General features: G+C 43.2%; 1 protein-coding gene across 4 annotated transcripts in view; it reads left to right on the forward strand.

The window, feature by feature from the left end:
* STAG2 (STAG2 cohesin complex component) overlaps window positions 1-13,758 on the forward strand; it is a 163,679-nt gene that overhangs the window by 106,815 nt on the left and 43,106 nt on the right. For all 4 annotated transcript variants that reach the window (XM_067548195.1, XM_067548193.1, XM_067548196.1 and 1 more), the window contains 2 exons: window positions 2,615-2,726; window positions 3,450-3,567. In XM_067548195.1, coding sequence (XP_067404296.1) covers window positions 2,615-2,726; window positions 3,450-3,567 — 230 coding nt within the window. The remainder of the gene's footprint in view (window positions 1-2,614; window positions 2,727-3,449; window positions 3,568-13,758) is intronic.

A 13,758-nucleotide genomic window follows, 5' to 3' on the forward strand; every position in this document is an offset into this window, starting at 1 on the left:
CATAATGGGGTCTTGGTCCATGGTCAGGTCTCCTAGGCAGTATGATAATACTGGGCCCTCACCAAAGGCTTTTAAGCAAAGTAAGCTGTCATGGGATAAGAGGGAAGGTCCTCTCCTGGATCAGTAACTGGTTAAAAGATAGGACACAAAGGATAGGAATAAATGGTCAGTTTTCAGCATGGGGAGAAGTAAATAGTGATGTCCTCCAGGGGTCTGTACTGGGACCGGTACTGTTCAATAGATTCATAAATGATCTGGAAAAAGAGTAAACCATGAGGTGACAAAATTTGCAGATGATAAAAAACTACTCAAGATAGTTAAGAACAAAGAAGACTGCAAAGAGTTACAGAGGGATTTTACAAAATTGGGTGACTGGGCAGCAAAATGCAACATTTAATTTAATTTGCCAAAGTAATGCACATTGGAAAACATAATCCCAACCATACAAATAAAATGATGAGGTCTAAATTAGCTGTTAGCACTCAAGAAAAAGATTTTGGAGTCATTGTGGATAGTTCTCTGAAAACATCCACTCAGTGAGCAGTGACAGTCAAGAAAGTTAACAGAATGTTAGGAATCTTTAGGAAGGGGATAGTTATTAAAACAGAAAATATTCTATTGCCTCTTTATGAATCCATGGTACTCCCAATTTTGAATACTGCATGCACATCTGATCGTCCCATCTCAAAAAAGAGATATTGAATTGGAAAAGGTACAGAAAAAGGCAACAAAAATTATTAGGGATATGGAAAAACTTCCAGCTGAGGAGAGATTAATAATACTGGAACTTTTCAGCTTTGAAAAGAGATGACTAAGGGAGGATATGATAGAGGTCTATAAAATCATGACTGGTGTGGAGAAAGTAAATAAGGAAGTATTATTTACTCCTTGTCATAACACAAGAATTTATAGGAGTCACCAAATGAAATTAATAGGCAGCAAGTTTGAAATGAACAAAAAGAAGTATTTCTTCACAGAACACACAGTCAGCCTGTGGAAATCCTTGCCAGAGGATGGTGCGAAGGCCAAGATTATAACGGGGTTCAAAAAAGAACTAGATAAGTTCATGGAGGATAGGTCCATCAATGGCTATTAGCCAGCTGGGCAGGGATTGCTGTTCCCAGAAACTGGGAATGGGCAATGTGATGGATCACTTGATGATTACCTGTTCTGTTCATTCCCTCTGAAGCAGCTGCCATTGGCCACTGTCAGAAGACAAGATATTGGACTAGGTGGACTATTGGTCTGACCCAGTATGGCCATGTTCTTATGTTCAAATAATAAATAATTACTTGGATAGTGCAAACTCCTTTTGTATTGCACCTAAATTCTTTAAGAAATTTAGGCCATTTATAAGAGATTATAAAAATGGATAATTTGTTACGCACACTTGCTTTCATCTATCTGGAGTATGTGTCATTAAGATTTAGGCCTCAGTCCTGCAAAGACTTACACACTTGCTCAACTTTAAACACTTGATTAGTTCCACTGAACTGAGATGCCTAAAGCACTTGCATAAGCTTTTGTTGGATTTAAGTTCTAAATTCTGCATGCCAGTAATGGAAGGGCAGCTATATCAATTCCTGAAACTTACAAAGCTGCCTCTTGGAACTCCTCATGATTTAGCAAAGCATGCTCAGAGGCTAGATCTGATACCTGTTTCAGAAAAGCATGCTTTTGCAAAGCATTGTTATTTGACTCAGAAGTTGATTGGATGCTTGTTTCTGAAAAGTAAAGAGCAGTACTTCAGTAATACTTTTAGTAATACTTTTCTTCCCTTCTGATATGCTTTTTGCTGCTTTCTAGTCTTCTGCATTGGGGAGGTCTGTAGAGGCAATTTCATAAAGCAGTAAGGAAGGCTTACCAAAAATTGGAGTTCATGAGGTTGTGCAGGTCCACTCTGATCTCTGCATTCCTTTTAGAAGATTTTGTGATTGCCATAGGATCCATCTGATGCACACAGTGAAATCAAAAGGCAGGAAATATAAAACTGATTTAAAGACAGCTTGTCCAACTAACCCATCCCCTTCAAGTTAATCTAGATCCACAAGCAAAACATGCAATATTACAAAGACGTCTACAGCAGTGTTTTGATATAAACCGATTATGACAATATTACATTTATATTGTGTTTTTGCTTTACAGCAGTTCATTTGTATCTCTGAACTACGACAATATTGTTCTGTGTTACTGCATTTTACCTTTCTACATTAATAAAAGAAACTGATAAAAGGATATAGTCTAGTACTTAACATAAAACTTGAACATTCATTGCTGCAGGCTAACTAGTTAAATACCTTGTTTATGTTTTAAAAAAATAAGCATTTTGTATGAATAAGAGACATCTGAGTTTCAGTTATTTAGGATAAAATTATGGTTCGTCCTTGTGTTTCAGAGCATAAATGATCACCTGCTGGTGTCAAGAAATATGTTTCTGGAGTACAGTATTGCATAGCTAGGTGCACTGATAGGGATTTACCTCCTCCTTTGAAATATTCAGCATTGGTTACTGCTGGAAACAGGATACTAATATCTTTAGTCTGTTTTAATATAGCACTTCTTATTTCCTTCAAGGAAATATTTGTGTTATGTTAAAAATACTTTGTTTTCTTAGGCTTTTCAGTCGCAGAGAGCCTGAAGATGATGGACTACTTAAAAGGAGGGGGAGACAAGGTCCAAATGCTAACCTTGTGAAGACATTGGTGTTTTTCTTTTTGGAAAGCGAAGTAAGTTGTTTCATGTTATCCATTTTATCACTTTGGCTAACAGAGAGGTTCATTCTTTCCTGCTGTCACATACCTCATGTCCATGCTGGTTTCCTGCCTTAAATGGTTTCTCTGGGAAACTCAAAACTTCATTCTATATAGCATAGTATATCTTTGAAGAGCTGCAGAGTACAGGAAGCCATTTAATGGAATAGACAGCTAGTCACTTATAAATATATGATTAATATATGTAAGAGCACCAAGAAAATGGAAGATAGTAGAAGTCTGTGCGTTGGGGGCCTTGCTAGGTGCTAAATGTCCCTTGTAAATAAATGGGAGATAAGGGTGCTCAGTGTCATGCAGGATCAGACCTGTTAGTTGGGAAAATTAGGCATACAGTGTTCTCACATAACAATTTGGATTCAGACAACTCACAGAGTTTGCTTTCTACTGCTTCAAACTCTGTCCAAGTAACTGTTAGTGACTCAGCAAATTGAAAATGTTAAAATAGAGACCAATGAATGGTAAGAATATTTGTATTTTTAAAGTCACTGTATTCCATATTCTCTGTAACAATGTAGATCATTCTGGATTAATGTGCCACAAAATTAAAATCTATTTTCCCTTTGGAGTTAGAAACCCATGTCACTGGCAAAAAGGAGCAAGAGAAACCAATTACATTGTAGCCACTTTTATGACATCTTTTTCATTGGTTGGAGAATATAACTACTATATTCTTTTTAGTTACATGAGCATGCTGCTTATCTTGTGGATAGCATGTGGGACTGTGCAACAGAGCTCTTGAAGGACTGGGAATGTATGAATAGTCTTCTGTTGGAGGAGCCGCTCAATGGAGAGGAACGTAAGTGATTTCATTATATCTTGTGGTCCAAATTGATAAGTTGTTCATTTTTCAGTATTTAATATTGTTAAGATACTGAGACTCTCACAAATTTTTAGAGTAATTTTAACAGAATGTAAATAACTTCAGATTGATATGGACTGCCCAGATTAGATCACTAAAATTTGACTTATTGTAGTCACAATGGAATTAGTACATGATGGTTAAAATTATATCCTATGTGGGAAGCCTTTTTTCATATTGTAACTTTTAATCTTTTGAAACTCGAAAATCTGATGTATCCATTAACAATGTTTTCACAGTAAGAAATTCTGTGACCCCCCACAGCCAGAGATTAAATTTTCTTAAAGTAGTAGTGAACTTTTTGTAACAGAAGATTGAAAATATGTTATTTGAAAGCCAGTTAAATTAGTGTGCTGGACAGGTATTTGTGTGTGTGCATTCATATTTTCAAATGCAGAGGTCTGAATTTAGCCTTCAGCTGCATAAACAATGCCCCCACACAAAACTACTTAAATGTTAAAAGTCATAGATATTTCAAAGGGGTTGGGTGGTGGTAAATTCTTTTAACTATTCTTTTAACATTCTGGTGCCTGCTGTTTGTCCCAGAGCAACAGTGCTCAAAAGTGGAACGATCAGGAGTTGCTGCTACCTCCTTTTTAGCATGTTTTCTTTTTTTAGCTTCTAAAAGCAGCAGGAGGATCAGTGTGGTATAGAATCTTTTTTTTAAACCAGTTCTATGAGCTTTTCTGAAAACCAGTAATGGCAGAATTGGTAACATTCACAGTGCTTGTGGTTTATCACAGATAATTATGAGAGGTTTTGCTTTGAGCTTTCAAAGAAGCCCAGATTTTTCTTTGAATGGCCTCTGCATATTCCCATTCTTGGGATCTGCTTGCTGGCAGTGTATCTTGGAGCAGTGTAACCTTCTAATAGCAGTGCCTGTTAGAATGCTCTTGTGACCTGTATCCCTCTCCTTTCTGCTCTGAATGTTGAGAGGGCAGGAATAAAATAGGGTGTGTAATGTGTTGACTGCCTCGCTTCCTTCTAACTACAGTGAGAGACAGACCAGGAACCTCACAACGTCCTTGGACATGGATTCATCAAAATGAATCTTTCTCACTGCTCCCACCTTCATAATGTAGTTGGGTGTTAGTTCCTTATTTTCTATAATTCCTTTTCTTATTTTTGAGTAAAAATGGTGTAGGTCTTTGTTTTCTAATATGTGAGAACCAAAGACAAAGAAACCAGGATTGAAGACGTAATCTTTTTGCATTGCAGTTTTTCCTGATTTAAATGCACATATGTGTTGTTTGACCAGACAGTGGGGGAGACCCCTGCATTCTTACTGCTCCATATGCAGCAGCTTTACAAGGGCCAGAAATTAACATCAGAAATGCTTCCAAGCGGTGCTATTATAGGAAGCATAAGCAGTTAAACCTGCCACCTCCAAAATGCATGGAACTGTAGGTGCTGGGAAAGCAGCCTCTGCTCCTAGATGACCCTCCGGGGGTTGAAAAGACCAGCAAAGTCTCAGCACAGAAATACATGAATTTCCTTCTAGGATCTTTCCCCCACCCCTGTTTACCCAGGGGAAATGTCTCATGCCTTTCAGCTTTTCACTTCTTGGAAATGGTCTCAAATCCACATTTCGATCTATAATCAGGCCACTATCAGTCTGACACGTTTCCTTGCCCTTCTCCTCCCAAGGAATGGTTCAGGGAACTAAGAGAATGTTGTTGACATTCTCTTCCAACCTGTCAAACCTCAAGATCATCTTCTCTTGCCCATGAATCATGATAGCGAATTCTCTACTGGGTGCTGGCAGGACTGAGAGGTACTACCATGGGCAATATGGTGATATTGTCTTCCGTAAGTGTTGACCTGAATGTAAAAGGGGTGAAAAAAGGAAATGCAAAAGGAGCTTTCTCCCAAAAGAGTTCATCAAAAGTGTACTGTACTGGAACTGTCCCGCCTGGTTCCTTCACTCCTGCCAGCACTAAGTGAACAGTCTTCTTTACTTGTCCCAGACAAGCAGTCTGAAGAACTAGAAGGGCCTATCAAATTTCAGATGTAGGTACTGATCTGGATGTTCAAAATTCTCCAGATAACATCATGGGCGTGTCATCTTCCTCGCCTTCAGGAGAGAGATCAAAATTCACAGACTTGTAGAACAGACTGCTACTACCTTAAGCTTCCTTTCAGTAACCTTAGGGGAAACTATACACCTGTTTTTTTATATTCTGGGCTCACCATCTAGGAATAAGATTACATTGCCAGTTTTAGATGGTTTATTACAGCTGGTAAAAATGGCTGATTAAATCCATCACCTGGACTGGCAAATTCTAAAAAGTTTAGATAAGTTATACCATCTTTCTCATGAATGCTTCTTGTTCTCCAAGACCTACCCAGGTCCAAATTCCTTTGTAGTGGAGTCTGCTGTCCAAAGAGCTAAAGGCGGTTAAGTCCCCTCTGTCCTTTCAGATAGATGGGAAGAAGCAATACTATGGGTAGAATGCTTTCCTCTCCCATACTAGGAATCAGACTAACAGGCAGTAATGTCCACGTGTCAGTATTACTGGGGAGAATGTTTACTCAGTCACTGCTAGGAGACCAGTGGTAAACTGGTCAGAGCGGTCTGTTGCTAGGCACAACTTGAGAGTATTCTTTGATGCTTTTAGTACTGCATAGAGAGCTGTGACATCCACACTTACCTCAAGTCATCACTTGTGGTTATGTTAATTTCTACTTCATCCAGAAACAAGAACTAGAGTGGAAAATCTCCCATTTGTTGATGAAGGGCTAGGCAGATGTGGTTCTAGAGAAACTGAAAGACATCAGGTCTACTGCAAGGTCTCTAGGGATTTCTCAATCTTCTAGAAAAAGATTTGAGATACCAGTGTTCTCTTCCCAAAGCAACTATACCCATTCTCTGCTACTTCATTTCAAAGGAAGCAATAGCATCCTATTCAGCTTCAGCAGAGATCCAGACCTTACAAACCATGAGTTAATGAAAAGTTTGTTGCATCATCTTTCTCTTCACCATCCTCTCAGCCTCAGGTTTGAAGGGACACATGAAAAATCAAGACTAGTTTTAAGCCTACTAGCTGCCTTTGCCTCCTATTCTTTCCCATTTTATAGATATCTGGAGAGATTGATCTTGGAGGTTGTCCAGCAGGTTACTCCATTCTGTTCAACACTGACTCTCTCCCCCAACCCACTCTCCCTCCCTCTTCAGGGATCCTTCACATAAGAATTTCCTAAAATCAGAAGTTCATTTGCTACTAGATTCAAATTCCCATATAGAAAATCCCCAGAGACTCGTGCACAGTTGCCAAAAGGGTTTTCCCCGAGTAGTACTTGTAGGGTCGGCTCTGGAGCCCCCTCCAGTCGTGCGCCCATAGCACTCCATATAAGGGCCTGCTGACCCTCACCTCCTCAGTTCCTTCTTTCCGCCTTTGACTGTCAGCTGGAATCCATTGCCTCTTGCTTGGCAAGAGTTCTTTTCTCACAGTTCTTCAATCACTTCATAAATAGTTCAATTAGCATTAATAGTAGGCAATTAAGAACAGTTAGTAGTTAGTTAGGTAGTTTAGGCAGAACCCTTAGGGGATCAGTGTGTTTGTCCAGGGACCAGGGCATGCCTCGGTCCCCTGTATTCAAACTGTGCAAGGAGTGCAAGAAGCCCATGTCAAGGAGTGACCTGCATCCCATGTGCCTTAAGTGTCTCAGGGAGGCACACCAGAAAGACGGGTGCAAAATCTGCAGGGGATTCCACCCTCGCACTCAGATAGACAGGAGCCAGAGGTTGAAGTTCCTCCTGATGGAGGCGATTCTTCGACCATCTGCGAGCCTGTCGGAACCGGTACCCAGTACATTGGCGTCAGTTAGAAGCACCCCAGCCTCTGTCCCATGACCCAGTGCTGAGGAAGGACTTGAGTACTTGAGACCCTCGGCACAGTAAGGAGTCACTGGCACCGAAAATGGAGAATGCTCAGCAACGCTTCCATTCACTGGCCCCTAGGAAGAGGCACAAGAAGTCAGAAGGGTCACTCACCCACTCTGAAAGCATTGGGGGATAAGGGAGATAGTGTAGTGAGACCTTCATCGGGCCACTTGAGTACTACTCGTGGAACCACGGCACCGTTGATTCCAGCCCCAGAGAGGGGTGCGTCAAGTCCGTCGCCAAACACTCACCCCTCCAGGGAGCTGGATGATGAGGTGGAGGACGTTCAGTCACCCTCCACCCTGGAGACATCTGAAGTGGCCAGGGAGTTCATCGAGAGCACAGTGCCGCAGCAACTGCAGTCCTGGGGAAGACCACCGGAGGGGTTAGCACCGGTGCACGCAAGTCAGTACTTTCCAAGCGAAAGCCCGTTCTGATGTCCCGACAACTGTCGCCCTGGCACCGGTCACCATCACCGAGGGGCACCGCGCAACCATGGTCTCTGGGAAGCGGGTCCAGATCAGAGTCCGAGGCAGAATCCCTCGCCTCACAGAGGAGTCAGTGCCAGGACAGGAGTCGGCACCGAGGCCAAGAGATGCATCAGCCTTTCGTGATGCTGTGGCTCCCTCAGTGGCAAAACCCGTCCCAATGGTGCTTCTTGACCCTGTGGGCTTTTCACCAGGCCCAGGGACCCCAATCAGTCAGTCCTTGTCCTTAGTGTTGGGAAGCAGGCTCTTCCAGACTAGATTGGAGACCATCTCCTGACCCAACACTGACACTGGTACCAAGCAAGATCTCAGTCCTGGACACAGCACTGATTATGGAGGCACCTATGTTGGTATCAAGTCGAGTGCCACTGGCACCATGGAGAAGATGGATCGCTCATGACCCTCTGGGCGCCGAGCGTCAAGAGACTGGCCTATTAAGGGAGTCGTCATCCTCCTCACCGGACGAGGCAGTGGTGGACGCCACTCTGACACTGGCAATCGAGGACAATAGGACACACCAGGACCCACCTTCTGTTGCATAGAACTTGGGAATCCAGATGGAGGAGGTTATTGAAGTGGAAACAGACCCAATGACTGATATATTGTCCCCATTGGGGCCATCAAGGGTGGCCTTACCATTAATAAAAACTATTGACAAAAATATGAAGTCAATTTGGCAAACCCCATTCTCAAATCTCCCCAACCGCAAAAAGGGTCGAGCGCAAGTACTTAATCCCATCTAAGGGTTACGAGTAACTGTATACCCACCCCACCTCCAGGCTCCCTGGTCGTTGTGGCTGCGAATGAGAGGGAAAGGCAGGGGAGCCAAGACCCTACACTTAAAGCAAGGAGGCCAAGAAAACGGACCTATTAGGTAGGAAGGTGTATTCCACCGGGGGCCTACAGCTCCGGGTGGCGAATCAACAGGCTGTCCTGAGCAGATACTCCTATAACACCTGGGGGTCTATCCAAAAGTTTGCAGAGTCTATCCCTGCTCACTCCAAAAAAGTTTGTGGCCCTCGTGGAGAAGGGCAAGACAACAGCAAAAGCTTCATTAAAAGGGCCTTCAGATGCGATGGATGCAGCTGCCCGGACTGGCCTTGGGGATATCACAGCTCTTGGTTGCAAGCATCGGGCCTCCCCCATGAGGTTCAACAAACTTACTCTTCAAGGGCTAGTTGCTGTTCTCAGATGCAAAATTGCACAGTTTAAAGGACTCTAGGGCTACCCTTAAGTCCTTGGGGCTGCAGACACCAGTGCCCCAGAAGAGACCGTTCAGATGCAAACTTTTCCACAGTTTTACCAGCCCATTAGAGGCAGGATTTAATCATAGGAGGGGCAGAAACAACAACTACTGAAGAAAGCCCTACCCGTTCTCATGTTATGGAAACGAGGGCCCCACGAAGCAGCCCTTGGGCCCAAAACAAAACTTTCTGTGCTTGAGGACAGCATAACAGTACAGCACTCTGATCCTCCACCCTTATTATTTTCAAACCATTTATCCCATTTCTACTGTGTGTGGACCCAAATTACTTCAAAAACATGGGCCCTACGCATGGTAGAACTAGGATACCCTATCAGTTCCACTCCCTCCCACCTTTATGCCCTCTCCCCCCATTCCCAGTCCTCCTTCAGGGACCCCTCTCACGAGCAACTTCTAATTCAAGATGTTCAGCAGCTCCTGGAGGTGGGAGCGGTAGAAGAGGTTCCTATGGAGTTAAGGGGAAGGGGTTTTGTTCATGGTATTTCCTAATTCTGAAAGACAAGGGTGGCCTCAGGCCAATACTGGACCTACGGAACCTCAACAAGCTCATAAAAAAGCTGAGGTTTCTTATGATTTCGCTGGTGTCGATCATCCCCTCCCTGGATCCAGGAGCTTGGTATGCCACCCTCAACCTCAAGGATGCGTATTTTCATGTGTTAGTCATCCCAAAACACAGGAGATTCCTCAGATTCGTGGTCAGCAGTTTACTGTGTTTCTGTTTGGCTCTTAACCTCTCTGAGTCTTCAGAAAATGCATGACTGTGGTAGCTGCCTTCCTTAGGAAGCAGGGGATACAGGTCTTCATGTATCTGGATGACTGCCTGATCAAAGGGAAGTCTGGAAAACAGATAGAATCGGTCATAGGGTTCATAAAGCTAACATTCATCTGTCTGAGCCTCTTGGTTAACACACACAAGTCTGTCCTCACCCCCATGCAAAGGATAACATTCATAGAGGTGGTTTTGGATTCAAATGAGTCCAGGACCTTCCTGCCAGATTCTTGTTTTCACAACATTCTCTCTATCATAGAAGAGTGGAACCGCCATCCTATGGTCACAATCAGAAGCTGTCTAAGACTGCTGCGACACCTGGCAGCCTGCACTCAGGTAGTTCAGTACGCCAAGCTATATCTCAGACCCCTACAGGCCTGGCTGGCATCAGTCTACCCCCCCTCCTCCCTCAGGATTGTATAGACAAAGTGTTGATCCCATCACCAGTGTTAATTTCGCTTTGGTAATGGCTAGATCGGGGAGTGGTCTGTGGAGGAGTCTTCTTCTTGAGCCCACAGCCCACCATAACACTGGTAACCGACACCTTGGACTCGGGTTGAGGGGCCCATCTAGTCCAGATAAGAACTCAGGGTCAGTGGTAACAAAGGGACCTGTCTGCTCATATAAACATGAGAGGGTTGAGAGGAGTACGGTTAGCATGTCAAGCCTTCAAGGATCATCTGGTGGAAAAATGCATCACAGTAAAAACAGACAACATGACAGTGATGTTTTATATAAACAAACGGGGGTACTCACTCCTCTCCCCTGTGTCAGGAAGCCCTGGACCTCTGGCATTTATGTATAACTTACAAAATCCATATAGAATCATCTTAACTCCTGGGATCCCAGAATGTGCTAGCGGACTTCCTCGACGGGTCAGTAACTGCCCATGAGCGGTCTACGCCCAGACGTGGCAAACAGCATCTTCTGGATGTGGGGAATTCTCCAAGTAGACCTGTTTGTGATGAGGTTCAACAGGAAATGCATGAGGTTTTGTTCTTTCCAAGGACATAGTCAGGGCTCAATAGCAGATGCTTTCCTCATTCCCTGGTCGGGTCATCTGTTTTACGCTTTTCCACTGATCCCATTAATACACAAGGTCCTTCTGAAAGTGAAAAGAGACAAGTCGGTGATAATCCTGATTGCCCCGGCGTGGCCGTGCCAACATTGGTTCAGCAGGCTGCTTGAGCTCGCTGTAGAGATCCCTTTCGGCCTTCCATTGCTACCAGACCTAATTACACAGGATTGGGGTTGCCTTCGTCACCCAAACCTGCAATCTCTTCATCTCACGGCTTTGAAGTTCCATGGCTGAACCAGTAGGAGTTGCAATGCTCAGAGCAGGTTAAGGAGATCCTAATGGATAGTATGAAACTTTCCACAAGAGCTACCTACAGGGCAAAGTAGAAGAGATTCTCCCTCTGTTCCTGGCAGAAAGGGGTTTCCCCGGAGGCTTCATTTATACCGCTTATCTTGGACTATCTGTTGCACCTTAAGCATCAAGGGCCATCAGTATCCTCACTGAAGGTCCACCTAGCAGCAATCTCTGCATTCCATCCATGGGTAGAGGGACGTTCAGTCTTCTTGAACCACACAGTGAGCCGTTTTCAAGGGTCTTGACAGAATATTCCCTCAAACTCATCATCTGGTTCCTCAATGGGACCTTAATTTGGTGCTGTCTACACTGTTGAGAACATCATTTGAACCACTGGCAACATGTTCCCTCTTGTACCTGTCATGGAAGGTGGCCTTCCTAGTAGCCATTACATCAGCTAGGAGGATGTTGGAGCCAAAAGCTTTCACGATGGAACCGTCATACATGGTGTTTTTCAAGGACAAGGTTCGTCTGCGACCGTACCCAGCATTCCTCCCAAAGGTAGTCTCTCAGTTTCACCTTAATCAGGACATTTTTCTCCTGGTCTTCTACCCCAAGCTGCACACTAGCAACTGTGGGATCTCAATCTAGTACTTGGTCATGAAACTTCCCTCCAGACTCATGGGAGAAAGTTACCTTTTTTCTCTCTCAAGACAACATATATTGTAACTATTAATCTGCTAGAAGAATGAGTAAGAGACAGACTTTCATAGCTGACACACTCTGCCATGTTGTTTGCAGTGGGGTTGTAGCTATGTTGGTCCCAGGAAATCAGAGAAACAAGGTGGATGAGATAATATCTTTCATTAGACCAGCTTCTGTGGGTGAAAGAGATAAGCTTTAGAACTACACAGAGCTGTTCTTCAGGACTCTTTCAGGTCTGAAGAAGAGCTTTGTGTATGTAGCTGGGAAGCTTGCCTCTTTCACTAAAAGAATTTGGTCCAATAAAAGATAATACCTCCTCCACCTTGTCTCTCTGACACCCTCCCATGCCCTTCTATGGTATTTCCCAAAGATAAAGTTGTCCTTCTTCCATACCCACAATTTTTGCCTAAGCTGATAACAGAATTTCATCTTAACAAGTTTGTACATTTTCTAGTATTTTTTCCTAGACCTCACTCTCACTCAGGAAGTAGCTACATGGCTTGGATGCTACAACAGCATTAGCCTTCTGTTTGAGTAGATCTCAGGAATACAGGAAATCACCTAAACTGTATGTCTTTTATGGAGAAAGAGTGAAGCTCAGGCTGTTGCATCCTAGTGCTTTTCTAAATGGTCTTGGACTCTGTATTGAAGAATGTTATAAACACACATCTATTCCTCTTCCAGAAGGGTTTAGAGCACACTTAATTAGAGCAAAGCCCAGTTCCACCTTCAGCTTTAGACATATTCCCATGGTAAAAAACCTATAGAGCTGCCATTTGGAACTTTATTTGTACTTCCACAAAACTTTATTTCTTAGAACAGGTATTTAGATCCAGATGCACAATTTGATGAAGCAGAATTACAATCTCTGTTTAACTAGGCCTCCTTTCACACTATCTGGAGGGAGGAGTACTGTTTGCCAGTCTCTCAAGAATGCAAATGTGCAAAGACAACTTGAAGAAGAATTGAATGATACTCACCTGTTCTCAAGATGGATTCTGCACATTCATACTGCCTGCATACCTTTCTGTTCTCTTTGGAATTCTAATTTCAAGTCTGAACCTGAGAATGCGGTGGAAGAAACTGCAACAACCTGTACACCATGTCAGCTTTTATAGCCCTACTCTCTAAACATTTTGGAGCTGCACAAGGAAAAAAGAGGCAGAGGAGAGTGCCCTCATGGCAGCTGCTGCTGGGTCAGAATGTTCCACAGGTCCAACCTGCACTGCCAGTGCATCCCAAGACTCTTAATGTGAAGAGGTCATCTTGTAGAATTCTTATAGATGAATACATTTAAGGTCCTTAGGGAAACTGGTTCTGTTTATTGTCATGTCTACAAACCCACATGCAAAAATAATGAAATGCCAAAAGTAATAGATTGGGGGGGAGGGCAGAATAGAAAAATTATATACCCTGCCACTCCTGTGACACAAGTCTAGCCTTATTTATACTAGGGAAACTAAAAAACACACACCAAATTTACAGCACAGATTACATGACTCTGTTGTATCATTCCTTTGTATATTTTCTGTCTGATCCTGTGAGGTGCTGAGCACCATCAGTTTCTCTTGATTTCAATAAAAGTTGAGGGCTCTCTGCACCACACAGGGCCATAAGCTCTTGGCTTACAAACTTTGAGGTAAAAGCCTTGTTACCTGATGTCTAATGAATCCTGTGCTAAGGAACTAATATTTATGAGAAGGTGGC

The sequence above is a fragment of the Emydura macquarii genome, unplaced genomic scaffold (genome assembly GCF_026122565.2).
Source record: "Emydura macquarii macquarii isolate MOO-44397 ecotype Brisbane River unplaced genomic scaffold, CSIRO-AGI_Emac_v2 contig_1253, whole genome shotgun sequence".
Taxonomy (NCBI): domain Eukaryota; kingdom Metazoa; phylum Chordata; order Testudines; family Chelidae; genus Emydura; species Emydura macquarii.